Source organism: Lynx rufus, unplaced genomic scaffold, assembly GCF_022079265.1.
Source record: "Lynx rufus isolate CCGP_SWC_20201006 ecotype Redwood Valley unplaced genomic scaffold, mLynRuf1.p SCAF_3, whole genome shotgun sequence".
NCBI classification, from domain to species: domain Eukaryota; kingdom Metazoa; phylum Chordata; class Mammalia; order Carnivora; family Felidae; genus Lynx; species Lynx rufus.
In genome coordinates, this window is record NW_025814845.1 from 37,001,175 (window position 1) to 37,028,896 (window position 27,722).

Consider the following 27,722-nt stretch of genomic DNA (forward strand, 5'->3'; position numbering starts at 1 on the left):
TGGACCTGAAGAGAGAGGGTCAGTAATTGATAAACATAGGTGGGAAATAAAGCCAGAAAAGGTGGGGGAGGTGGCCGAGAATTACTAAAAAGGAAGCATGATTTGAAGGAAAGCCACTAAGTTTAAATTGATATTTAAACATGTCTTAGAGAGGGTCGCCTGGGTGGCTCAGTTGGTTAAGTGTCTGACTTTGGCTCAGGTCATGATCTCGTGGTTCTTGAGTTCGAGCCCCGCATCAGCTTTGTGCTGACAGCTCAGAGCCTAGAGCCTGCTTCAGATTCTGTGCCTTTCTGTCTGTCTCCCTCCCTCTCTCTCTCTCTCTCTCTTTCTCAAAAATAAATAAATATTAGAAAAAAATTTTTAAACATTTCTTAAGAGTTCCACTCTGAAATGTTTTTTTGTTTTTTGTTTTGTTTTGTTTTTGTTTTTGACTTAGTGCACATTAGCATTCTGAGATGCCTCTGGAAATATTTTCTAACTCATGGGATCTCACAAGCAATAGATGACAGTATATTTGCCAAATATCATGTGACGAGTTTCCCAAGCATCCCTTGCTGACTAAGCATTGAGTAAGAAAGAAATCTCTCAAACATTACCACTGTCTTCTATTGACTTTGGCAAGGAGGTCCCGAGGAAAGGATTATTCTCTGAGTAACTGAGGGCCCAGACACTGGCTCAGTGTTACTGTGTACGTGAGATGCGTGAGGAAATATGGCTGACTCACTAGTGAACAGCCATCAGGATATTAGTGCCTATGAACTCCACCAAACTATGTCTCATATCACAGGATAGTAGATGTTGATGTATTTAAATAGAAATTTGAGAATGCTTTGTGACAGCATATAGTTTGGACCCATTGTGAGCCTGGTGATCTGCCTATAGGTTCCTGTTGTACGGGTATCACCTCACTCATTATCTCATTGACTTTATACAGCCACCCTGTGAGGTAGGTGTTATTTTTACCATTACTCAGAAGAAGAAAATGAAGCTCGGGGAGTGAAGCACGCTGCCTGAGGATAGCAGCGACTATGCAGTGAGTCCAGGATCTAAACTCAAACTCATGCGATTTTTCAGCCTGTGCTGTTTTCTTATTAAGCCTACGGTAGTTCTCCCCAAACTAAGCATAAAATACAAGCCATGGTCTTTTGAGCCTAATATCACACGTCTCACATCTCCACCGTTTTCTCCTATCTCTAAATCACCTCTCCTGGCTTCCTGAAGTCAGTATGCCAACCGACTACATGCACGACTTCTCTAGAATACAATGGCATTTTAGTGAAATTTGATTTGTAGTTGATGATCCCTCTTTTGATTCATCTGAAAAATTTCTAAAGCAATTGTCTACATGTGACTGTTTTATAAACCATTTTCTAGCACAACATTCTTTTGTTAAAACTAGTACTCTTCAGTAAATGTGAGAAGCACTGTGTTAAAATGGATATGTAGTTTTTTCAATAGCAGAACTTCTTAGAGCTAATTTGTACTAAGAATCTTTTTTTAAAATTTTTTTTAATTAAAAAAAAAATTTTTAACGTTTTTATATTTGAGACAGAGAGAGACAAAGCATGAATGGGGGAGGGTCAGAAAGAGGGGGAGACACAGCATCTGAAACAGGCTCCAGGCTCTGAGCTGTCAGCACAGAGCCCTATGTGGGGCTCGAACTCACGGACTGTGAGATCATGACCTGAGCCGAAGTTGGACGCTTAACCGACTGAGCCACCCAGGCGCCCCTTTTTTTTACTTTTTTAATATTTATTTTGGGGAGAAAGAGAGCGAGCGAGCACAAGTAGGTGAAGGGCAGAGAGAGGGGAACAGAGGATCTGAAGCAGGCTCCATGCTGTCAGCAGAGAGCCAGATGTGCAGCTCAGACTCAAGAACCGTGAGATCACGACCTGAGCTGAAGTCAAGAGTTGGACACTTAACCGACTGAACCACCCTATGCTAAGAATCTTTAAGAGGAGGGCACAGGGCATATATTGCCAATATATTTGATGATCAGAAATCTCTTGGAGGGGCGCCTGGGTAGCTCAGTCAGTTGAGCATCCAACTTTGGCTCAGGTCACAATCTCACATTCGTGGGTTCAAGCCCCTGCATCGGGCTCTGTGCTAACAGCTCAGAACCTGGTGCCTGCTTTGGGATTCTGTGTCTTCCTCTCTCTCTGCCCCTCCCGTGCTCATGCTCTCTTTCTTTCTCAAAAAATAAAATGAAAATGTTAAAAAAAAAAAAAGAAAAATCTCTTGGAGGAACCCTCATTAATGTCATGTATATTACTAGGTAATATTCTTTATATATGTTTGCCTGCTCATACTAATGTTTATTTTGGAGAGGTTCTTTTGTTTGTTTTTATTATAGTAATGATTTGAACCATAAAATTTTTTGTATTAACCATAAAATAACATGGTATGAGTAATGTCCTCACTTTTAAAAGAGGTGGTACTCATCAGTTGTTAGATGAATCATCAGTTGCTGTTGGATGCTCTGGAAACTGTATTTTTTTTTTTCTTTTCAAATTTTTATTTAAATTCTAATTAGTTGATATACAATGCAATATTGGTTTCAGGAGTAGAATTCAGTGATTCATTACTTACATACAACATCCAGTGTTCATCATAACTAAGTGCCCTTCTTAATGCCCACCACCCATCTAGCTCACCCCCCACCAATCCCCCTCCATCAACCCTCAGTTTGTTCTCTATCAACAAAAATCTCTTATGGTTTATTTCCCTCTCTTCCTTTCCCCCTTCCCATATGTTTATCTGTTATGTTTGTTAAATTCCACATATGACTGAAGTCATACAGTATTTGTCTTTTCCTGACTGACTTATTTTGCTGAGCATTATATACTCCAGTTTCATCCATGTTGTTGCAAGTGGCAAGATTTCATTCTTTTTGATGGCTGAATAATATCCCATTGTTTATATATACCACCTCTTCTTTATCCATTCATCAGTCAGTGGACATTTGGGCTCTCTCCATCGTTTGGCTATTGTTGATAGTCCTGCTGTAAGTATTGGGGTGCATATACTCCTCCAAATCTGTATTTTTGTATCCTTTGGATAAATACCTGGTAGTGCAATTGCTATGTCATAGGGTAGTTCTGTTTTTAACTTTTTGAGGAACCTCGATACTGTTTTGCAGAGCGGCTGCACCAGTTTGCATTCCCACCAATGGTGCAATAGAATTCCCCTTTCTCCACATCCTTACCAACACCTGTTGTTTCTTGTGTTAATTTTAGTCATTCTGACAGGCATGAGAGGGTGTCTCACTGTAGTTTTGATTTGTATTTCCTTGATGATGAGTGATGTTGAGCATCTTTTCATGTGTCTGTTAGCCATCTGGATGTCTTCTTTGGAAAAGTGTCTATTCATGTCTTTTGCTCCTTTCTTCACTGGATTATTTTTTTTTTTGGATGTTGAGTTTGATAAATTCTTTATAGATTGTGGATACTAATCCTTTATCTGATATGTTGTTTGCAAATATCTTCTCCCATTCCGTCGGTTGTCTTTTAGTTTTGTTGATTTTTTTTTCCTTCTCTGTGCAGAAGCTTTTTATCTTGATGAACTCCCAATAGTTCACTTTTGTCAACTATGTATTTCAAAATAGAAAAACAGTCAACTAGATTTTGGTGGAAGGCATTGTTCCTATCTCCTTTTGAATTTAAGTTAATAGTCAAGGTGTTCTCCATCAGTATTGTGCATTCTGGATTTTCCTTTTTTTTTTTGGTCTGTTATTTTCCTATTCTCACTTGCCATGATGCCATGTTAAATGTTTTTTAGAAGAGTAAAGTTTACTATCTCATTGTGCATAGAGTGTGGTTATAAAAGCTACTTCTCATGTAAATTTAAAGCTCTCATTTTTAGATACTTAACATAACAACACTTTTTCTAATTGGGTTTTCAGGAAACAGATGTGGTACCAGACACCAGGCTTTTGGACAAATTTAATCAGATTACACCTCAGCTTTTTACACCACTAGATGAGACTGCCCCAAATCCACCACTGGAGACTTTGTATATCATTGACTTCTTTATTGCATTGGCAATTTGCAACACTGTAGTGGTTTCTGCTCCTAACCAACCACGACAAAAGGTAAAGTCTCTAATGCAAACAAGGATCACCTTCTAGAAGAGAACTTTGGGTTTAAATGTACTTGTACTGGCCTTGTTATGTAGATAATAATTAACACTATTACTAATGATAATAATAATAGCAGTTAACACACACCACTTAATCTGTGTTCCGGACATATGTTCTAAGTGATTTACTGGTATTAACACGTGCAATCCTCCGAACAACTTCCTAAATTGGGTGATATTACTCCACTATTCCCCATTTTGCCATTGAGGTTAAGTAACTATCCTGGGGTCACAGAGCCAGTATGTGGGGGAAGCAGGATTTGAACCCATGAAGTAGGACTCAGTGCTGCTCTACTATTTTGCCTCTAGAAGGATAGCTGATGAGAACAGTTCTTGTGGAATGTGGCTGTGCTCATTTTGCAGTTTCCTTACCCAATCAAAGCTTCTTTGAGGCTTCTGAGACCTCCAACGTCATATGCACTACATCAGGCAAAATTTAAAGTATTAGATTCATTATCATGTTTCACGATAGGGTACCTTTTTCATGTACCAGTTGGGTTAGTTCTAACTCAATTTAAAATCCAGCACATTTATAGTGTACCAAGATTCTGCAGTTCCCACAAAAGCTAGATTTAAAAAGCCTATTTGTAGCTTAGAATTTATGGAAAAATTCATTTTCAATTAAAAAGAAAAACTTGTTTTAAAGACTGGTGATTCACCACATGCTGTGCTGTGTTCCTCGTGCAAAGAACTCTCTTCCCTTTTGCACACACCCACTTAAATTCAGTTTGCAGCACAACCCAGTTACATTTTAATTTCCCATCAGATCGTCTTTTTTTGGCAAATTCAGAGGTGGTCAACTTTACCATAAAAATAACTTATTTCCAATTAAGCTTTTATCAGAAAACTGTTTTTATAACGTTTTCAATTAGAGAGTTGCTCTTTGGAAAGTGATTATGTACTTAGAGAATAAATTACTGGATATTTTTTCCTCCTCGTGTAACAGTTTTTCTCATGCATCTGTATCCAAAGTAGGCATCTTCTGGTGTTTTTTTGTTTGAAAAGGTTGTTGCCTTATCCCCAAAGAATAGGATACGCTGTTGTCTGAAAGAAAATCTCTAGAGCTATAAAAGCCTAAGCTTTATGATATTTTGAGGTAATGATAGACCATGACTAATAAGTTAATCAGAATCTGTCAGGAATATGAAAACCTCATCTGTGGTTGTTTCTCTTCATTTCTGAGTTGCTGATAAGTCTGAAAATTGACCAGCATAGGTGTCTCCAACTATCCAAAGATTAATAATGTTTAGGAAAACACTTCCATATTTTGGGCTTTTCAGAATGAGAAGATTTTAGGATTTAATTGGCCTTCATAATTAATATTAAACTCTAAGTTTAATCACTGATAAAAGTTGAGAGCTAGAAAAGAAAATAAGGCTACAAATTAGAAAAAAAAATATGTAATAGAAATTCACATTCACTGTGCATTTCTGCTGATAAGCTAATAATTTCTGCTGATAACACTTTAAGTGACTTTGTTCACTGGCCTTTTTAAAACAACAGGAAAAGTCATGGTAACAATCTTATAGAATCTGAAAAGTAAAAGAGGAAAACAACCCATTTTGTTAATCTTTTAGCTTTCTTTCAATGTTTTAAATGCATATTATCACTCATTTGTTCTTATGTTCATACAATTTTTATTTTTATGTTGTTCACATGAATTTTATATTTTAAAGCTTTACCAATTTTGCCCCATAGGCTTTATAAACTTTATTTTGTAAGGACTGTATAACATTTCAGGAAGATTTTTCTGCTTTGCTATTTTTGAATACTTAATTCGCTTATGATTTTTAAATTGCTGTTGCTAGGATGTACATAATAAAGATTATGGATCACCTATATTTTAAGTTATTTGTTAGGAAAAATTGCTTTAATATGCCCACTGCTGGCAATATTGGCATTTTATATCTTTTGCTATTATTTGCCAAATTTCTTTCTAAATGGTTGTAGAAATTTATAGTGCCATCAACGTTAGCACATCTTTTTCATTATGGCCATTTTAATTTTTGTTCATGTTTTCTGGGACAGTTTTTTTTTAATGTTTATTTATATTGAGAGAGAGAACATGAGGAGGGAAGGGGCAGACAAAGGGAGAGAGAGAATCCCAAGCAGGCTCTGTGCTGCCAGCACGAAGCCTGATGCGGGGCTCAACCTCACAAACCTTGAGATCATGACCTGGGCTGAAATCAAGAGTCGGACACTTAACCAACTGCGCCACCCAGGCACCCCTTTTCTGGGGCAGTTTTAAGTATGAAGAAGCAGGCTGCTAGTTATTTAAGGAGGGGTAATTCTTACCTACTTTTTTCCTGGTTTGACTTCAACATGGTTATGAACTGCTTTTGACTATATGATGGAGACCCTCCCAAATCGTCTTCCGTAGATTGGACTCTCATCACTGAGTGGAATGCCTATCAAGTCCTTGGAAGAGATTAAAAACCTCTTCCAGAGATTGTCTGTGCGAAGATCAAGTTCGCCATCACTTGCCAGTGGGAAAGAGCCATCTTCTGGGATACCAAGTGCCTTTGTGAGCAGACTCTCTCTCTTTAGTCGAGTGAAACTGGCTTCACCTGTGGAGGAAGAGGTCTCCCAAACTAGCGAGAGCCCTCGGGACTCTAGTAACTCTGCTCGCCCGACGGAGACTGAGAAACAGAACTGTGATGCAGGCCTCACCGATGGCAAGGTGGAATGCTCCCCTGGACAGCCGTTGGCCTCCAGCCTGTGTTATGAGGCTGAGAGCCCAGACGAGGCGGCCTTGGTGTATGCCGCCCGGGCTTACCAATGCACTTTACGGTCCCGGACACCAGAGCAGGTCATGGTGGACTTCGCTGCTTTGGGGCCATTAACGTTTCAACTCCTGCACATCCTGCCCTTCGACTCAGTAAGAAAAAGAATGTCTGTTGTTGTTCGACACCCCCTTTCCAACCAAGTCGTGGTATACACAAAGGGTGCGGATTCTGTAATCATGGAGTTGCTCTCTGTGGCTTCTCCGGGTGAGTTCATACAGAACTGAAAGTGGGGATATGAAGGGCTCAGAAATTCAAAGGCCACTCCAGATGGTTTTATAAAGACAAGCAAGTGGATATTTGGGGGATCAGCTGCACTTGGCAAAGTAGGGGAAGCTGCCTAGGATTTGGTGAGAAAGCTTGTAAGTCTGGGGGCTATACAGACCTGGGTGCAGATCTGACCTATGTCTTGGTAAAGTTACCTACTACTCTGTGCCTAAGTGTTCAATAAATGGGGATTGTAGTACCTTTTTTGTAGGTTCCTCAGAGGTTTAATGACACGCCATATCCAGTATATGGAGAGCCTTTGTCCAGTGCCTACCAAATGGCAGGTGTTCAGTGAATGGCAGATAGCATTATTCTAGTTACTGTTACTACTGTTATTGATGGTGTGGGAATGGTGTTTGTATTAAGTTCATGGTGCTTTTCCCCAGGGAGGAAGGAACAAGGGAAAGCTTTATTCTGAGGGCCCCTTTAATAAATGCACAGTTGGGACTCAAAACTACAGGTCTTTTGTTTGTTGTGGGGTAAGCCACCATTGTTTGTAAAACTTTGTCTTTAATTGGGCAGACTGGAGGGAATACTTGTGTTTTGTTAATTGTTTCAGATGGAGCAAGTCTGGAAAAACAACAGATGATAATAAGAGAGAAAACCCAGAAACACTTGGACGACTATGCCAAACGAGGCCTACGCACGTTATGTATAGCGAAGAAGGTGAGGCTCTCAGGCGCATCTTCTTTATTCTTCCACCGTGTAGCCATTGTTTAATGACGAGCGTGTGTCAAACCCTGGTCCGGATAATTGGCAAAGCCCCTGGATCATGGGCTTTCTGTTCACAGCTTCTCCCTTCCATATGTATTGGCTGCTTGGAGTTTGTTCTCCAAAGCAGTGTTTTGCTTGGAGAACAAGCCACAAGGGTACCTAAAAGTTCTGTTCTCTGAGTTCTCATGTGCTGTGTTAGAAACCAGAGTATCAATTTCTGTGTGTCATTCTGGGCTCTAGCGAGTATGAAAGACAGGGATATAGAGGTAGATCAAAGTATCAGTGCATTAATTGCCATCCATTATAATTTTTAAATACGAGGCTCTCCAGGAAGCCTGAATTGGAGACTGTAGCGAGCACCTAAGACAAATGTAGGGATTGCTCATTTCTCACCCAAATTCTAGTTCTGACAAGCTGCGTTTGGGAAGCTGGGATCCATTGCAGACTCTTAGTCAATATTTAGTCACCCAGCTGCATATAGAATCAAAAGCCTGCCCCACCCAAAGTTGTAAGAAAAATGGAGAGTTTCAAAATGAAAGCAAGAGGAGAGAATGCTGCCTTTTCAAGTGGAATGATCCTGTCCCTGATAAAAATGCAGCCCAATAGATGTCAGATTTTTCCTAAGTCAGATTACCTTGTGAGTGAGAATAAGTAGATAGAGAAGTTGCCTCACCCCCTCCACCTCACGTTGCTTTTTGAGAACCGAAATGTGGATTTCTCCCTCTATGGCAACCTGAAGAAAGAGGAAAATGTATCATTGGTTCCTTCTCCAGGAATTTCATTTAATATTTTTGGAAGAGTACTTCCTTGCTCCACTCATACAGCTCCCTCTCTCTTTTCACCTTTACAAATAACTAACTCCACAAACTAACCGTCAAAAGATATTAGCGATGCTGTTGGCTATGTAATGCCTCAAACTGAGCAGTCCTGACACCACTTTCTCAACTGCACCATTAGAATCTTTCTAGATTTAACTACCACGTGGAGACCTCTTCCAACTGCGTACCCCCTGGGTTAAAGAAATTAACCCACTCTCATCATGTATGATGCCTAGAATTTCCAAGAACTACTGAGCTATCGTGTCCATCCATTATCAGTGTTAAAGAAGTCTGACCATAGAGCTTGGGAAGGTTGTGACCAGGTGGTGTGAGAACCTGGCATAAGTATGTCTAGAGAGAGGAATACCGAAAACAGCTTGATGGCTTGGTATTCAGCTAGTGGTCAGTCCTGGTGGGATCCCACAAGATGATCTGGACTGTCTCATAGCTCTTTTTACCCCCCTAGGTCATGAGTGACACTGAATACGCAGAGTGGCTGAGGAACCACTTTTTAGCAGAAACCAGCATTGACCACAGGGAAGAGTTACTCCTTGAATCTGCCATGAGGTTGGAGAACAAGCTAACTTTACTTGGTAGGTAGACTCTGTTGTGTTGTCTGAATGGACAATTTTGAAAAACACTGGCTCTCTCTAAGTAAGTTATTCACCAGTGGTTTTTTCCCCCCTACTTTGATCTAATAGAGCACATAGTTCTGTCTACCGTGTCCAGTCTGATCTCTACCCGGTTTCCAATTCTTTTCATTCTGTTTTCCACTGCAGTGAACTAGACTCCATTTATGAACTAGACTCCATTATGGGATCAGGGTGGTCGTCCTTAAGAAGATCATTTAAAACCTTATCACTTTAACTTAGAATACCAAGTCAAATAAATATCCTGGTTCCCCCTGGTTCAAGAGGACTTCCAGCTTAAGTTTCTTGCCAGGCCTTGGATAACGTACTTAATATGTGTTGTCTCTTTGAACCTTCACAACAAATCTCTAAATTATTTGGAGGAAACTTGGGGCACAGAGCAGCTCATTGACTTGTTCAAAGTCACACTAACAGCTGATAGAGCTGCAGAGAAACTCGGGTCTACCTAGCAACAGGGCCTGTGTGCTTTGTATGTACCTGCAACTGGACCAATGAAATTTTCTCTCTTCTCTTACTTCCTGATTGCTGGTAAAAGTTGCACAAACTACACCTCTTGTCTCAGACTGAGCTGTGCCTTGAAATCATCTGGGGAACTTTAAGATACTAGTGCAGGGCACCTGGGTGGTGCAGTCGGTTAAGCATCCCACCTTGGCTCAGGTCATGATCTCAGTTTGTGAGTTTGAGCCCCGTGTCAGGCTCTCTGCTGACAGCACAGTACCTGCTTCAGAGCCTCCCTCTCCTCTCTCTCTGCCCCTCACCCGCACTCATGCACTCTCTCTCTCTCTATCAAAAATAAATAAACATTAAAAAAAAGTTAAAAAAGGGCACCTGGGTGGCTCAGTCGGTTAAGTGTCCGACTTTGGCTCAGGTCATGATCTCACGGTTCATAGGTATGAGCCCCGCATTGGGCTCTATGCTGACAGCTCAGAACCTGGAACCTGCCTCAGATTCTGTGTCTCCCTCTCTCTGCCCCTCCCCACTAGCACTCTGTCTCTCTCTCTCTCTCAAAAATATATAAACATTAAGAAAAAAATTTTAATAAAAAAACCTGCATCCTATTCTCAGGGATTCTGATTCAGTTGGTCTGATGTGTGACTAGGACATTGGAATTTTCAAAATATCCCTAAGGAATGCTGAGCCAGCCAAGGTTGAGAACCACTGTCTCCGAGTCTGGACATCTAGATTCTAATCTAAGTGCTAACATAGCAAGAGACCAGTATCGGAGCTCCATTCCTCTGGTTCAGAGAAAAACAGTGATCCCACTTTGTGTCGAGTCACTAGAGTAATAGTGCTGTCCTACGTCATTTCTTTGTGACAGCATCAGTTGTATGGGTCTACCTCTCCTTGTCTGAAATTCCAAACTCAAAAACGCTCTGTGGGTTTAGTGCCAGAACTCATTTGGCTATAAAAATCAGGCCTGGTCTGATAAACTTTTGTAAGTCTTTATTTTCCTAACTAGTGTGGACATTTGAAAGTTTTCCACAGAAATATTAATATGTTTGGTTATCAGATACTTCAAAATATGATAGATGCACTATATTACCTTCATAAAATATGAAAAAATTTGAATTCCAAAACTTACCTGGCCCCGGTTGTTTTAGCAAAAGGAATTATGGACTTCTAATATCTATTTTTAATGCTGTTTCATAATATAAGCCACTTATTGGCAAGAACATTCTTTGAAAGCCTGTCCTTACCCTTGGGAGTGTCACAGAATTACAAAATCATAGAGAAAGATTGCATAAGTAACTGAAACGAGTCCCCCTCAATTTACGGAGAGGAAAGCTAGCCACAAGGAAAACAAGTAAGTTTAATAAGCTCATTGATTCCTAAGGCTTCCCTCCCAGAATATTACTTTGTATATGATTTTGGTCTGGGTCCACACTTCTTTGAATCTCTGGAAGCTGCTGGCACAGTTCGGGTAGTTCAGGATTGGGTTGACAAACAGATACAGTTCACTTATAGCCTAGGTGAGCTCCTACTGGCTTCAGTTTCTCACAGGCTCTGTTGCACTTTGGCTATCTTTTAGGTGCTACTGGCATTGAAGACCGTCTGCAGGAGGGAGTCCCCGAGTCTATAGAAGCCCTTCAAAAAGCCGGCATCAAGATCTGGATGCTGACAGGGGACAAGCAGGAGACAGCTGTCAACATAGCTTATGCATGCAAACTACTGGAGCCAGATGACAAGCTCTTTATCCTCAATACCCAGAGTAAAGTATGTGTAATGAGATTGAGTCTTTTTTTTTTTTTTTTTCATAGCCAAGGGAGCATTTGTGATTTGATGAATGGAAGTAGGAAAAAAAACCAATAACCATTAGCTCCTTGATAATTACTTCTTCTATCCAGCAACCTAGCTAGTGCTTGGGAAGGTACCATAGTTCTTCTAAAGGCTTCATGGTTTAACATGATTCAAAGAAATTGTTGCTATAGAAAGTTGCCTTTTTATTTTCTATCTGCTTTCCCTCACCCCCCATTGGATTTCCAGGGATCTGATAAGATTTAGCCCATAATGAAAAACTATGTCAAATTCTTGGACAGGAATATACCTCTGTTTCAAGTTGAGGGGAAGTGATGATTTCTATCAGAATTAGGTGAGTAAATTGGTATTTTTATGGTTAATTCCAAAAATAGACTCTCGGGATAATTATGCCCTCTAGTGGTAATTCTTAGATAGTACCGTTGAGAATGTCAAGTTTGTAGAACTGTTTTAAGGAAAGGGAAAATTTTTTTTTTCCTTAAGGAGTTTAAGAGGTTTGGATACAGCTTATTTTTTTTTTTTTATAATTGTCCCTGCCCCACCTCCCATTAAATTCTAACACGAATTTCTAATGAGTTGAATAGGTTTTTTTTTTGTTTTTAATTTTCCAGTATAGTAATAACCTCTGAGATTTGTGCATGCCGCTTAATTAGCTTGGAAAACCTTTCTCCCTCCTTCCTCAAAGTCAGACTTCATCAGTGGCATCCATACTCTGCCAGCAACCCGCCTCTCAGAAATCCTCTGGAGCTTCTCATCTGGATCACATCTTGGGGCTGTCACAGGCTGCCATGTTTGGTTAGCCATGTTATTATGGTCGGGCCTCAGTCAATACCTAACCAGATCATATATTTTAAGGAAAGAGAACTTTCCTTTTCAACACAGGGTGGGTTCTCCTTGGCAGTTGGCTGTGATCCAGAGACCCATAACCACAACCTCCAGCCAGCTCCTAGTACCAGCCAGGTCTGAGCACAAGAAAATTGTCATTAGTCATTTTGGTCACTAAAATGGATGTGCCCTAAGGCTGGTAAGACCCTGGTTCATTTACTTGGTCTGCCAGTGATCAGGTATGTGACCTTGGAGAGTTTTTTTCTGGACCTTTTCCCTAACCTGTGATGTGAGAGTAACATCTATTTCATAGGGTCATTGTAGGCATTAAATGAGAAAATATAAACTATAAATTAAACATGTAGTACCTGTCAGAAAGGGTTCAATTACCATTGAAAAGGAAGTCAGTTCTTTTTATTTGATTTCAACTTTGACATTTTTATGAGCAGTAAAATCCATAGGATCATAGATCTTATTTGTAAATACACAATTATAGTTGAAGATATTTAAAGTTACCAATTCAAGAAGTCTTTATAGAGTATCCACTGTGGACTGTTCTAAATGCAAAAAATACATTTTTTAAAAAATTATCAAAAGCTGTTCCACCTATGTGAATTTTCCAGGTAACAGAGCACAGTGAACACAATTTAGTTTTATGGTGACTCAAGTCCATCCATATAAAATGCCAGGCACATAGTAGGGGCTAAGTCACTATATTATTTTCATTTTTTTCCCCCATTCTCCTCTATCCATCAGGAGATGCTAAGAATTAAAAAAGAAAGATCACGGAACCTGGTTGGCCAGTTAGTGAAGAAATTGCTTCTGTGACATTCTAAGTGAGCCACCTGGAAACCAGTAGAATATCTGGTCATTTCTGTAGTGTAGTACTTCAGCTTTACAAATTTCTATCAACTCTTGTTCCTAAATCTGCAAGTTAGATTACAGTAAATGTCGCCACTTACAAACTTTACATAGTTTCCATTCTCATAAAAGTCCTGGGTCTGTTTTTTGGGGGGGGAAAGGTTAATATAATTATATATTGGATTCTTTATTGCCTTTCGATATATAAAGGCCTTTCAGGATTCATCACTTAATTTTTAAGTTTTGTTTTTATTATTTCACTTATAATTTTTTCCTGAGATAGTAACTTTATTTTCATGTTGGTTAGAATCCATAGAAGGCTTTCTTATTCGTGATCTTACTTGACAGTTACAACAAGGCCACAGATCAGGTAAAATTATCCTCATTTTTATAGCCTGAAACTCCAAAACGTTATGGTTTGTCTACCCACAGCTGATTACTTGTCAAGCATACATTTTGTATTGAATTACATATTATATAATCTATATCCATCTGTAGTTATTCTCATTATTCGTGGAGTTAAGTTCTATACAGTTGCTGCAAATGCTGTATTAGTGAATACTGAACCAAACGTAGGATTAGGTTGCCATAAGCCTCTGGTCACAACATTGTGTCAACCAATCAATATAGAACCTTGTTCTGTGCGTGTTTCTCTTTAAAAACAATTTATTATATGTATTATAACATTGAATTTTTGGCCAATCACAACCTTCTAGTACATAGGACCCCTAGACAGCACTGTGCACTTCAGCAGCGCTATGCTTGGAGGCCATTTTAAACAGTGAAATTAACAAGAAGCACAAACATACAGAAAATGTGTCACCAAACAGTGAAAAGGACACTTATTTACAGTACAGGAGCTGACATAAGATAGAGCATCACCTTGTTCAGTTTCGGCTGGAGTCATATCACGTGACTCAAAAAATTTCTCTCTGTGCATGTTTCCCAATGACCATGAAAGCACTACAAGTATTGATTGTGGGATTACAGATAAATTTTAGCAAGTAGGTGAATTCACAGATATGGAATCTGCAAATAATGAAAATTGAGTATATATATATATTTCTATAACGAAAACGTAATTTATAGAACTAAATGCATGCTCAAATAAGAGGATAGAAATGTCTATAATCATTCTATAAACATAAAACTACAGATAATTTATGTTCATATTTTAGAGGGCTTCTACTCAAGCCTGTATTCTGTGCACCCTGAGCATACAAAGGCTGTCATTATGTATTGTATAGTATTGTAATTGTGTTTTTTCACTTAACAAATGCCTTAAGTATCATCTCCTGTTAATAGACACGCTGATTTTCAATGACTCAAGGGTATGTTACCTTCTGAATATATCGTTTTAATACAACCAAACTCTAGAAGGTTTTTTTTTTTAATTTTTTTTTTAATTTTTTTTTAACGTTTATTTATTTTTGAGACGGAGAGAGACAGAGCATGAACAGGGGAGGGGCAGAGAGAGAGGGAGACACAGAATCTGAAACGGGCTCCAGGCTCTGAGCCGTCAGCACAGAGCCCGACGCGGGGCTCGAACCCACGGACCGTGAGATCACGACCTGAGCCGAAGTCGGACGCTTAACCGACTGAGCCACCCAGGCGCCCCTAGAAGGTTTTTTAAAATAACTTTTTACTATTATATGTTGAGCCTATAAAGGGCATATTTGATTCACCTTTGTATACTTTTCCTCAGAAGTTTTTGACATGTATGGGATCAGAGTGACATGTATGGGACCTGTGAGTGAGGGGATCTCTTACGAATGAACTCTTTCAGTCTTTTTTTTTCTTTTTCTTTCAGTCTTAATGTCTAAACTTAAATGCAGTGCTCGTGGATTTTGTTAGGCTCTGTCCTTAGTGGTCACTTGACACAATAATTTCTGGGTAATTTTATTGTCAGTCTTCTTGAGTAGAATCCATCCAATGAGTATTTATTGAGTGTCTGATGTGACCCTCTTTCAGGCATTGTGAAGGCTTCAAAAGTAAATTAAAAATGATATCTGTCTTCATGGTACTTCTTAACTATGTGGGGTGAAGAGAGTGGAGGGATGTACACAGACCAAACGTGACAAGCACCACTGAAAACATCCCAACCAGAACATAAGCTCGATGAGGGCAGGGGTCTTCTTGTGCTCGTTGGCCAATCCCCAGTGCCTAGGATGTTTTCTAGTATAAAGTGGTTTCTCAATAAACCACTGTGAATGAATGAATGTTGAGTCCAAAAGAAGATAAAAATAGTAACTATTATTTTTTAAATTCTGTGTCATGCCTTACACTAGGAACTTTGCACACATTATTTCACTTCTTCTTGACAATGATGTTATAATGTGTAGACATTTGCATTTTCTGATGAGAAAGCTGAGGTTCAGAGAGGTTACATAATTTTCCTAATGTCAAACAGATAGTAAATGGTAGAAAAAGACCAAAGAACTCTCGGGAGTCACTGTTTGAGAAGGTAAATTGTACAAATAAATAAATTCTCAGCTATTTTTAGTTGCAGGATTGGGGATGAGAGGTCTCTTCCATCCTTCCATCCTATTAACTGATCTCCTCCCTCCTCCTCCCTCCCCCCCCCCCCCCGCCGATCTCTTTGAAAAAGCTGGGAGGTCTTCAAAAGTAACGGGTTGAGGAAGTACCTGGGGTTGCCTTTATACACAGTTGCTAAAGAATGACAATGATAAATTTAGCTGGGTATGGCCACCGAGGGAGCCCTAAGGCCAAGTGTCTTTGCCTCTTGTTTCAAGGATGCCTGTGAGATGCTGATGAGCACAATTTTGAAGGAACTTCAGAAGAAGAATCCAGCCTGTCCAGAGCAAGCATTGTTAAGTGAGGGCTTACACCAGTCCCCAGCCACACAGGACTCAGGGCTGCGGGCTGGACTCATCATCAATGGGAAGACCCTGGAGTTCGCCCTGCAGGAGAGTCTGCAGAAGCAGTTCCTGGAGCTGACTGCCTGCTGTCAAGCTGTGGTCTGCTGCCGAGCCACCCCCCTGCAGAAAAGCGAGGTAGTGAAGTTGGTGCGCAACCATCTCCAGGTGATGACGCTGGCCATCGGTGAGTGGGGATGGAAGCGGCCGCGTGCTCCTCACTTTCATGCCACGCCACACTAGGGGCTGATCCTTCTGTTCCGTCCTTCCTTCTGTACTTCTGTCTACCCTTCTGTCTGTCTGTCCTTTCCCTCCCCCACTTTCCTTCTCCCTTTCCTCTCTGCTTCCTCCCTATCCTCCACTCCTTCCCTTCTTGCCTTCATCACCTTTTTGACCACTTGCTTCGAACCACGTGGTAGGGATGTGATGCGGAAAACAACATAGTAGGACTTTGGGTTACATGTGAGATCCCCAAATCAACTAAGTTAAGGAGGGTAAATGTACTGAATTATAAAACTGGAAAATCTAGGGGTTCTACCTTCAGAAAAGTTAAATTTAGGGACATGAACAAATCATTTATTTATTCATTCAACAAATATTTATCGAGTGCCTTCTGTGTACTAGACCTTTTTCTAGGCACTGGAGATAAAGGAGTATATAAATTGACAAAGTACTTTTTCCTAAGGAGCTTATATCCACTAGAATGCATATAGTAAAAAATGAAACAAAACAAAAAAGCCATACATATATATCAGATAGTGACAAACTATTAAAAAAAATAAAGCAGAGCCGGGAGACGTAGAGCACTAGGGGAGGGAGGGGGGCTGCTAGCTTAAATGTTTTTCAGAGACAATCTCTGAAGTTTGCAGGTGGGCAGAGACTTGAAGAGAATGATCAGGGAGCCACGGAGATCTGAGGGGAGAACATTCCTGTTGAGGGCAGTGAAAGTGAAGACTGTGGGCTAAATTTGGGGTGCCTCAAGACCCAAGCAGGTTGAGCAAAGGGAAGAGTTTTCTAGGTGAGTGATGGGCAGAGAGGTGGCAGGTGGCCAAATCACGTAGGGTCCTGGAGGCCATTATACGTTTTTGGCTTTTATCTGAGGAGGTAGGGAGTCTTGGGAGAACTTTGAACAGAGAAGGAAAATGATCTGCTTTAAATTTAAGAGGATCACATGGCTACTGTGTTGAGAGTAACTGTTGGATGCAAGGACATAGGTAAAGAGGCTACTGGAATGGAGAGTTGGAAGGCTACTGGAATAATTCAGGCAAAAGGTGGTGGTGGCTTGAGCCCAGATGAGACATGAAACACGGTCAGCTAATAGACATGGTTTGGAAAAAGAGCTGGTGACACATGCTGATGAATTTCATGTGTTGTATGATAGAAGGCGTTAAAGGAAACAAGAAGATTTTTGTCTCTGAGAGCGGAGGGGATGGAACCAGGAGGGCAGGGGAATCAGGAACTGGGACACATGCATCTGAAATTTGAACAGGTCCGTAGAGATCTGAGCAGGGATGTGTCAGGTGGGCAGCTCGATAGGAAGTCTGGAATTCAGCAGTGAGGGATTGGCTGGAGATACAAATTGGGGAATTATAAGTCTAGATGATATTTAAGGTCTGGCTAGTAGATGCGACCACCAAAATATGAGTATAAATGGAAGAGAGAAGCTGTGTGAGATTAAGCTCTGAATCCGCAGTGTTCAGAAATGGCAAGATGAGGACTCAGCCATCTCTTGTAGCCTCTGTTTTTACCTGGATTGCTTTCAGTCTCAGGTAGCTTCTCCCCTCAGCGTGCTTGCTGATACAGCTGCCAAAAATTCCTAGGTTTACATCCTATCCTGTTAGCAACCTGAGTGAAAAGATAGCAACTCTTTTCAAGTTGCTGGAGTAAAGAATCAGGATGAGAGTGGAATTTTGTTCAGCTGTGTTATTGAATGAACATATAAATGAATGAATTGTTCAAGCCCCTGGATCCAGATGTTCCTGAGGCTAGAACTTCTGGATATGTCAATTACATCATTGGAGTCAGGTGCCCATCTCTGAGCCAATCACCAAGGCCAGGAAACAGATGATGCTAATTGTCTAGATCTGGGTGAGTTGCCGTCCTACATCTGGGGTTTTCGGTTCATCCCTAATAAACCACATGGACTCAGAGTTCCCAAGCAAAATCAGGATACTGTTACCAGAAAACAGTGAATGATCAGTGGGCATTTGGGGACAACAAATGGTCATTACCAACAGGTATGTAATACTTCCCCTAAGAAGCTGCCAGTGTGTGGGGCGCCTGGGTGGCTCAGTCGGTTGAGCATCCGACTTCGGCTCAGGTCATGATCTTGCGGTCCGTGAGTTCGAGCTCCGCGTCGGGCTCTGTGCTGACAGCTCAGAGCCTGGAGCCTGTTTCAGATTCTGTGTTTCCCTCTCTCTTTGACCCTCCCCCCGTTCATGCTGTCTCTCCCTGTCTCAAAAATAAATAAACGTTAAAAAAAAAATTAAAAAAAAAAAGAAGCTGCCAGTGTGTTGGGGAGACCAAGAAATATGTAGCAGTCGTAATATCATATGATAGAGAAACGCAGGGTGGTGCCGGAGTCTAAGGAAGAAGCATCTGACCTAAAGGGAGGATGAGAAGGATTTCCCAGAGGAACTGACCTCTAAGCTGAGGGCAAGAGCAATTGAAATCCAGCCACGTGAGGTGGGGGTGGTGAGGGCAGTGTTACAGGATACAGAAACTGCGTGAGCTGTGGCTGGAAGGAGCAGGGATATCTGGAAAATTGAAAGTAAAGTGAGTGGCATGGAAAAAGGGGAGAGAAGTCCAGAAAGGTTGCCTTAGCGGGAAGGATTTTTAAGGATTTTAAGTGTCGAATTTGGAATCCTTCCTCATGGCAGTGGGATGCCGCGCTTCATTTCTCTTTAACTGGCTTCCAGGTCATTTGCAGACCTAGGATCAACGTTGAAGGATTTGTTTGCTTGGGTGGTCGCTGTTGCTTTGCAAAAAGTCCGTATCTTTTCTTTACCCTTCATGCGTTTCTCAGCTTTTCTTCTGTCTCCTGAAGGTGATGGTGCCAATGATGTCAGCATGATACAGGTGGCAGACATTGGGATGGGGATCTCCGGTCAAGAAGGCATGCAGGTGAGTGGACGCCGTCCACCCATGTGCCACAGACTTCACCTGCCCACTCCAGGGCAACGTCTTTTCACAGTAAAATCTCTGTGGTAGAGTGAGGCTGGCTGTGGCTAGATCAGGAGTGGGAGGCAGGAAGACAGCGAGTTGGTCTCTGCATTTATTCATTATCTACTGTGTGGGTGTTAGGGTATTTTCCTGGGTAATTTTAACCATGTGGTTCCCTTGTTCAGTTTAAAACATATAGCTCATCGGGGCGCCTGGGCGGCTCAGTGGGTTAAATGTCCGACTTCGGCTCAGGTCATGATCTCATGGCCTGTGAGTTTGAGCCCGTCATCGGGCTCTGTGCTGACATCTTGGAGCCTGGAGCCTGCTTCGGATTCTGTGTCTCCCCCTCTCTCTGCCCCTCCCATGCTCATGCTCTGTCTTTCAATAATAAATAAATGTTAAAAAATTTTTTTTTAAATATCGTTCATCTAGAACATAAAAATATATATATTTAGTCCTGCAATAGCTGTGTGACTTTTTTTTTTAATTTTAAAGATATTTTCTTATGGTTTTATTTTATTTTTTTAATTTAAATTCAAGTTAATCAGCATGCACTATAGTCTTGGCCTCAAGAGTAGAACCCAGTGATTCGTCTCTTATATATGACACCCAGTGTGTATCCCAAAAATTGCCCTCCTTAATGCCCACCACCCCGTTAGCTTATCCCCCCACTCACCTCCCCTCCAGCAGCCCTCAGTTTATTCTAGCTGTGTGACTTTCGACACTGGTGAGAGCTACTAAGAATTTGAATGAAAGACCTACAGACCTAAAGAGGAAAGGAGGGAGATAATATTTGAGAGGGAGGGGGGTGCTCTTTGTGTGTGTGTGTGTGTGTGTGTGTGTGTGTGTGTACATGTGTGAATATTAGATCGTGTTTTAGGCACAAAATTCAGATAAAAGCTTGTCCAAAGACTGCTTTTCATGTATAGAGCAAATGCTGTTAGAGAAAGGTAGGATAGAGGCTTAGGATTTCCAGAGAATTGTAAATTATGACATTCTCTCCAACAGTTGAGAAATTCAGTGATCTCTTTGCCTGGCACATTCTACATTGTTACATAGTGTCAAGACTACAATACTTTTAATATTCTCCCCAGTGAGGGAGAAGCAGATGCATATTGTGATGCATGGCATTCTTGCTACGGGAGCTGCTTTCCAGAAAAGTACATTTGCTGAAATTGGGTCGAGTGGTAACCAAAGAGAAGTCTTGTTTCATGTGACCAGACTGGAAAGCTGAATAGTAACTCCAGGCAGACCATCAAGTCTCTGTGTTCATGAGTTTCGTTTGTTTCGGTTTGGTTTGGCTTCGTCTGGTCTGCGTGTAACGTTTAAACAACAGATCGGACCAGTTGGAGCCTGATGATGGTCAGGCTGTCATGCTGTGTCTGTTTTAACACATTTGATTGCTCAGGGTGGCATTCTCTCCCCCTTGTCTCTGCAGGCTGTGATGGCCAGTGATTTTGCCATTTCTCAGTTCAAGCATCTCAGCAAGCTCCTCCTTGTCCACGGGCACTGGTGCTATACACGGCTTTCCAACATGATTCTGTATTTTTTCTACAAGAACGTGGTACGTAGCTCCAGACAATCTGTCCCTTCCCCCTTTACACTTTCTTATTCTGCTAGCATAAGGGATGAGGAGGAAATGCCCCCACGTTAAGCGGCTCTGCTTGCTGATGTTTGGGGAGCAGCCAGGAGCACTCCTGCTGCCTTACCAGAAATAATCTGCGAATGTGCTCCGTTTCAGCTGCTGACAGCAAATTGCTAGCTTTGTCCGTCTGCTGGCGTTTTCTATTCCCTATGCTTCTAAATTCAATTAAGTCCTGTCTGGTTCATTTAAGACCTAATTTTTGACCTTCCATGAAAAGGTGGTGACAAGCAGAATTATGAAATGTTTAATGCCGTCTGTCAGTAGAGAATGAAAATGTTTGCTTCCATTTTACAGAAGATACCAAAAAATACCTGGGGTCCTCAAACCGATGTCCCATGTTGTATGTGGAAGACACAGATGCCAGGGACAACCCAGTTATCATGCCTTAGCCTGTAGCTGGCTAACACTCAGAAATGAAGAATTCTCTGGCAAACCTGTAAAATGTATTTGTGGTTGAGAGTTATTTGATGGCCAAGGAACTTAATTTTGATTATATAGTTCCTAAAGGGGCAGAATTTGATGAGACTCCGAGCTTCTGATCTTTGACATACCATTTAAATTTCAGTCTCCTCCTTTATAAGATCGTGGTGACCTCAGATTGCTTCGCTTCACTTAAGTTCCTTCCAGGCAGAGTGATTATGTAAATATGTCATGATTTTTAGACTAAATTTATTCCTAGCCTTCAAAAAGTCCATAGGCAGTGCATTAATAGTAAACATAAATTTACACCACTCTATTGAAATACCACCTTTAGGAAAAAAATAACTTCAGTAGGTCATTTTTCAGATACTCCAGATGTGTAATTTAGATCCATGTATCTGTGTGTGTGTGTCTGTCTGTCTGTTGGTCAGCAGAACATTTTTTTTTTCTTTTGTCCTGTAGCACAATTAGCTTTTTTAAAATTCTGGGGCTTAATGCTCACTGACTTCTAGGGAGGAACTGCCTTCCCAAGTTTTTTTTAAAATACTTTTGCATTTTTTTTTGCTCGGAGCTTGGAGCCTGCTTCGGGTTCTGTGTCTCCTTCGCTCTCTGCCCCTCCCCTGCTTGTGCTCTCACTCTGTGTCTCAAAAATAAGTAAGTGTAAAAAAAAAAAATTGTAAATACTTTTGCTTTTTCCTACCTTCTCCTCTTGTGGTGCAGCTCCTCTTTCCCCATAAAGCCCAGATTAAACCCAAGCGTTAAGAAACACTACTGTCAGAAAGAGAGGTGACGTATATCTTCAGAGAGTGGGGCACTGTTTATTATTAGAGACTGTCACCAGGGAACAAAGACGGAACAGAGACTGAAAGGCGACTTTCTGCTGTGGAACCCTTGATGGCCACTCCCACTGATAACCTCACAATTTATCTCTACCTCTTTTGTACCTAGCAAAACAGTGAATGCTTTGTAAACTACAGAGAAAAAGGCCCAGTACCAGAAGCCATTCAAGTAACGTATGTTTCTGAGACTGTGGTTCTTGGATCTGAGAAAACTTTTGAGATACTGATGAAGACTATGAATTCACTCCCCAAAACACATGCACCAAATTAATACATTTTCAGGAGCAGGGTGTGGTGTATGTCCATAGACCCTAGACTTAAGGATTATTCTAAGGATTGTGGCCCCTACCCTAAAGTATTCTAGTGTGTCTAGAATGCCAACAATAACATCTCGATATGTTTAAGGCACTCTACAGGTCATGGGCACTTTCTGAGTTGATCTTGATATCAAGCTCTGAGGTGGTGTAATTCTCATTTTTCAGATGAGGAAACCAAAAATTCAGAGGGGTTGGGAAAATGGCTTAAAGTGAAAAGAGCAATATGAAGTGTCCTCAGGCCTTGAAGAGGACCCCTAAATCTCGGTCCAGTGTCCTTTCCTGTGGCCTGCCTTGCTTGAGGGCACGGAACTTTTGCCATAGTGGACTTAGTTCGTCTGAGAAAAATATTGGAGGAAACACCGTAGGATGTATGTGTCTTGCCTCTAGGGTGACGACCTGTCCTGATTTGCCAGGGGCTATCTCAGTTTTAGCAGTGAGAGTCCCTGTCCTGGGAAACTCCTCAGTCCAAAACTAAGTGGGATGGTTGGCTACCCTGCTGGCACCACTAAACACATAATTTTAAACCATGAAAGCAAGAGAATGAATATTTGTTGTGTGCATGCTTCATACCAGGCACTGGGCTAGGGTCTCTTCATGTAGAAGAGATTCCTCAGTTTGAAAACTGGCTCTGCTGCTTGCCAGCCAGGTAACTCTGTGCAAATTCCTCAGCCTCTCTCTGCCTCAGTTTCCTCGTCTGTAAAATAGGACACCAATAATTCCCAAGTTGTTAGGAAGCTTGAGCAAATCATTTGTAAAGCTCTTAGAACAGTGCTAGGACCACACAGTAAGTGGCATGTGTGTGTTCATGTGTGTATGTTAAGTACGTGTGCGTGTGTATGTGTTTCACTTAAATAAAACATTTACCTAAAAGGGACGCCAAGGTAAGTTGTGGTCTTCCATTCTGTAAGTGAGGGAACTACACCGAGGGAGAGGCGGAGATTACACAGCTGAAAATGGCAGCGTGTGGCTGGTGCGGTGACGGCACACATTGCTGTTTCTAAGATGCAAATGTCGCTCTTTGTGTCCGTAGGCCTATGTGAACCTCCTTTTCTGGTACCAGTTCTTTTGTGGATTTTCAGGAACATCCATGACTGACTACTGGGTTTTGATCTTGTTCAACCTCCTTTTCACTTCCGCTCCTCCTGTCATTTATGGTGTTTTGGAGAAAGATGTGTCTGCAGAGACCCTCATGCAACTGCCCGAACTTTACAAGAGTGGTCAGAAATCAGAGGTAGGTGCTAAAGCAAAAATGCTTGGACCAGTGCACATCCATTGTCAAAGCCAGGGCATTTTCCAGTCAGCGCAGCTCAAATATTGTGGTACATTCAGGACTACTTAAAACAATTTGAATTAGGGGGCGCCTGGGTGGCTCAGCCGGTTGGGCATCCAACTCTTGATTTTGGCTCATGTCATGATCTCACAGTTTGTGGGATCCAGGCCCACGTAAGGTTCTGTGCTGACAGCATGGAGCCTGCTTAGGATTCTCTCTCCCTCTCTCTCTGCCCCTCCCCCGATTGTGCACATGCCCGTGTGCTCTCTCTCTCTCTCTCTCTTTCTCTCTCTCTCTCTCTCAAACGTTATTTAATGTTTAAATAAACATTAAAAAAAACCTATTTGGATTATATGGTTGTTTCAGAAGATCTCTGCTAACAGAGAGATAACAGGAAAATATTAAGTTACTTGCTTCTGAGATGAACAGAGGTAAAACTATGAAAAACCTTAGGTACTTATATGAAGAAATCTGGTGTTTAGACCTCACAGCTAATAATGTCTAGTATTTGTGGGGCGACTGGGTGGCTTGGTTGGTTGAGTGGCCGACGTCGGCTCAGGTCATGATCTTGGGGTCCGTGAGTTCGAGCCCCACGTCAGGCTCTGTGCTGTCAGCCTGCAGCCTGCTTTGGATTCTGTGTCTCCGTCTCTCTCTGCTCCTCCCCTGCTTGTGCTCTATCTCTCTCTGTCTCTCAAAAATAAATAAATGTTAAAAAAAAAATTTTTTTTTAAATAATGTCTAGTATTTGCTAAACCTCACTGTGCCGTCTCTTGTGCAAACTACTGAACATTCCATCTCATTTATCTCCACAAAACATGTTGAGGGAGAACCTCAAAAATCTTGCAGCTAGACAAATGGCAGAGCCAGGATGTGACTCCTTCTTAGTCTGGTTCCAAAGCCAAAATCAAATTCTTCATGTTCTACTGTCATGCAAAATAGTGGCTTGTTCTGAATGGCCCCCTCTACCTAAAACCATGCCCCGTCTCTACTTAATTGATCTTTGTGCTGTCAGTCTACCGATGGATCATTTATGTATGTCCCCACTTTCCAGTCTTCTCTCGCTGCCCTCATTGCCTCCTACCCAGAATATTGTGGTTGCTGATTAACTGGGCTAGCTGTCTCAGAACTCTTTTCATTCTTTTTTCTTTTTTAGAGAGAGAGAGTGCATGAGCAGGGAAGAGGGGCGGAGGGAGAGAGAGAATCTTTTTTTTTTTAAGTGTATTTATTTATTTTGAGAGAGCACAAACTGGGGAGGGGCAGAGAGAGAGGGAGAGAGAGAATCCCAAGCAGGCTCCACACTGTCAGCGTGGAGCTCAGTGGCGGGGCTCGATCCCACTACCCTGGGATCATGACCTAAGCTTAGATCAAGAGTCGGGTGCTCAACCAACCAAGCCTCCCAGGCCCCCCAAAACTCTTTTCTTTCTAATTTCTCTTCTACAAAATTAATAGTAATTAATGTAGCACTTATGAACATTTTTGTAAATGCCTCCTATATGCCAGGCACTAAGTCCTTAATATACATAAATCTAACCTCAAAATGACCCTATAAGTAAGTGCTATCCTTATCCACACTGTAGGTGAGGAAGGTCAGGCACAAGAAGGTCCCTTCAGTAATCTGCCATGTCACAGTGTTCATGAGTGGTACAGGTGAACTCTGGATCTCTAGCCCTTCCTGTCCACCATTATGCTATGTGGCAGAAAGAACACTGATGCTGTCTTCAGTCCTTGGGTCACCCCCTGCCTCCACATGCTATTTAATGCCAAGAATCCAAAGTGCTTTCACAGGTGCATTGTCAGGATCACAGGGACTGAGGCGGGCCAGGAGCCTGTAGACACCTGTAAGTGGGCAAAGCTGAGGGGTCCGTGTAGTCAGATAGTCTGTCTTGAAAGAAGACTCTGTTACTCAAGACTCTTTCAGTTGCAAGTGACAGAAACCAACTCGAACTGGCTTAATAAAAAAGGGAAGTTTATTGGCTTAATAAACTTTTGCATAGCTGCAAAATCCACAGGTAATGATGACAGAACACTGTTACTCTTAAAGCAACTCTAAATGTCCAGGTTAGGACTCACTGGCCTAGCTTGAGTCTCATGCCTTTTCGTTTTCTCCTTGACCAAGGCTGGGACAGTTATCATTTGTGAGGACAGAGCTGAATCACATGGACAGGATTGGAAAGAAGGGCGTCCTATAGAAGTACTGGACAGACAAAAAATCAAACCCACCATAAGAAATCTCTGTGTTGTGCTTCACCCACTGTTCTAAAGACACTGACCCAGATCAGTTAAAAATAATGCTGAGTTTATGTTTAAATTCTGAGTGTTTAAATTCTGGTTCTGTGCTGTGTGACCGTGGTAAATTGTTTAACTTGCTTGCATTTCTGTTTCTTTATAGAGATGGTATGAGGATTGAGGAAGATAAAAAGTTCCATCCACATGAAGCTCTCAGTATTGTTATTTTTACTCTCCAGAATTAACCAGAAATTTGAGGAAATCTCAAATGTAAAATATGTTTATTTTCCTCAGTCTAACTTTATCCTGACTTGAACTTCCTTTCTAGGCTGGGGAGTAAGTTAATGTCCACAGGCTACCTGCAGTAGGCAACACAGAGAAGTCACACATTCATCTTTCAGGGGAGAAGAAATCCTCATAATCCTTTAATACCATCCAATCCATTTGGATCAAGGAGCTAAATAGGGCTTTCCTAAAGGAATCCAGTCTGACTTAAAGTTGAAGGCCAGGATGCAGGAATGTATGGTTGATATTAATGAAGCTTGTCCTGTACCCCTTACCTAAATTAAATTCCAAGTCCATTGGGGAAAGAGAGGTGAGGGGGGAACGTTCAAAATTTTTGTAGCTGGCATTTTAAAAGCCCATTTGTACAGACTTTGGTTGGTTCTTACCCTTGGAAGAGTTGAGGTCATTGTTTCCTATTGTTGAACCCTGTTATCAATCCTTTGCACACATTGTTCTATTGAGTTGGCCAGTTTTATAATACATGGTAATAGCAAGAGGATTCCCAGCATGTGGCTATTGATAGAAGGTCATTGATTTCATTGAGTTTACCTTCCAGAGGAGTTGTCCTTTCTTTGAACTTGGTCTTCAAATGAATTCTGTTTTATGCTTGAGCCAGTTCCTGCCTTCAGCATCATGAAATATACTCTCCGAGGTTTCAGGATCTTCCCCTGAAGGAGATGATGTGGAGGGCTGTAGCAGAGGCTTCCCTTCCAAGAAACAATCATCTGTTAACCATCTCTCATCACCCACACAGTCATCTTTTCTGGCTTGGACTTCATGTCCACATTTTCCCTTTCGGTTTCCAAGAGATCCGATGAGTTCATCTCTTTAGCCTCTCATTCATCTTTTACCCTTCTCTACTTCCCAAGTCCCCTTACTCACGTAACTGCTGTGGAGTAATTGTGCTTTTACCTTATTTGCGCTAGGATTTTTGAGCAACTTCCATTCATCCAGAAGCATGAAGTTACATTTTAGCTTATCCCCAAATTGTTCTCTCTTGTCTAGTGGCATTTTGGTCGCCCCTTTGGTTCTGCTGCATTCTCTTCTATCATTTGATTGTGCTTCTGCTTAGATTTTATGGACATTTGGATGATGAAAGGCTGGTAAAATATCCTATCATTTTTAAGGAGGAAATAGTAAAAGACACACAAGGAAAAGGAACAGGACAGTGTAATAAAAGGAACAATAATAGTAATAAGATCAGAAACAATAAATCCTCATTGTTTTGATTTTCCGGAAGACAAAGAGATCCTTTTAAAAAAGGATAGATTTTAAAACTCTAAGTGTAGTCTATTGAAGAATAAAAGAGTGTATATGGAGAATTTGTGTATTTCTAAAACTTTGTTATTTAGAAGACATTGGTTATTTTCA

The 27,722-nt window shown here is 41.2% G+C and overlaps 1 protein-coding gene across 4 annotated transcripts in view; it reads left to right on the top strand.

Annotated features, from left to right (window-relative positions):
- Positions 1-27,722, top strand: part of ATP10D (ATPase phospholipid transporting 10D (putative)) — a 108,772-nt gene that overhangs the window by 68,033 nt on the left and 13,017 nt on the right. For all 4 annotated transcript variants that reach the window (XR_006964262.1, XM_047090820.1, XM_047090822.1 and 1 more), the window contains 9 exons: positions 3,902-4,090; positions 6,518-7,127; positions 7,747-7,853; positions 9,186-9,312; positions 11,399-11,583; positions 16,065-16,374; positions 19,234-19,310; positions 20,788-20,913; positions 23,601-23,801. Coding sequence is in view for 3 of the 4 variants with exons in the window: in XM_047090820.1 (XP_046946776.1) it covers positions 3,902-4,090; positions 6,518-7,127; positions 7,747-7,853; positions 9,186-9,312; positions 11,399-11,583; positions 16,065-16,374; positions 19,234-19,310; positions 20,788-20,913; positions 23,601-23,801 (1,932 nt within the window). In the remaining variant the exon portion in view is untranslated. The remainder of the gene's footprint in view (positions 1-3,901; positions 4,091-6,517; positions 7,128-7,746; positions 7,854-9,185; positions 9,313-11,398; positions 11,584-16,064; positions 16,375-19,233; positions 19,311-20,787; positions 20,914-23,600; positions 23,802-27,722) is intronic.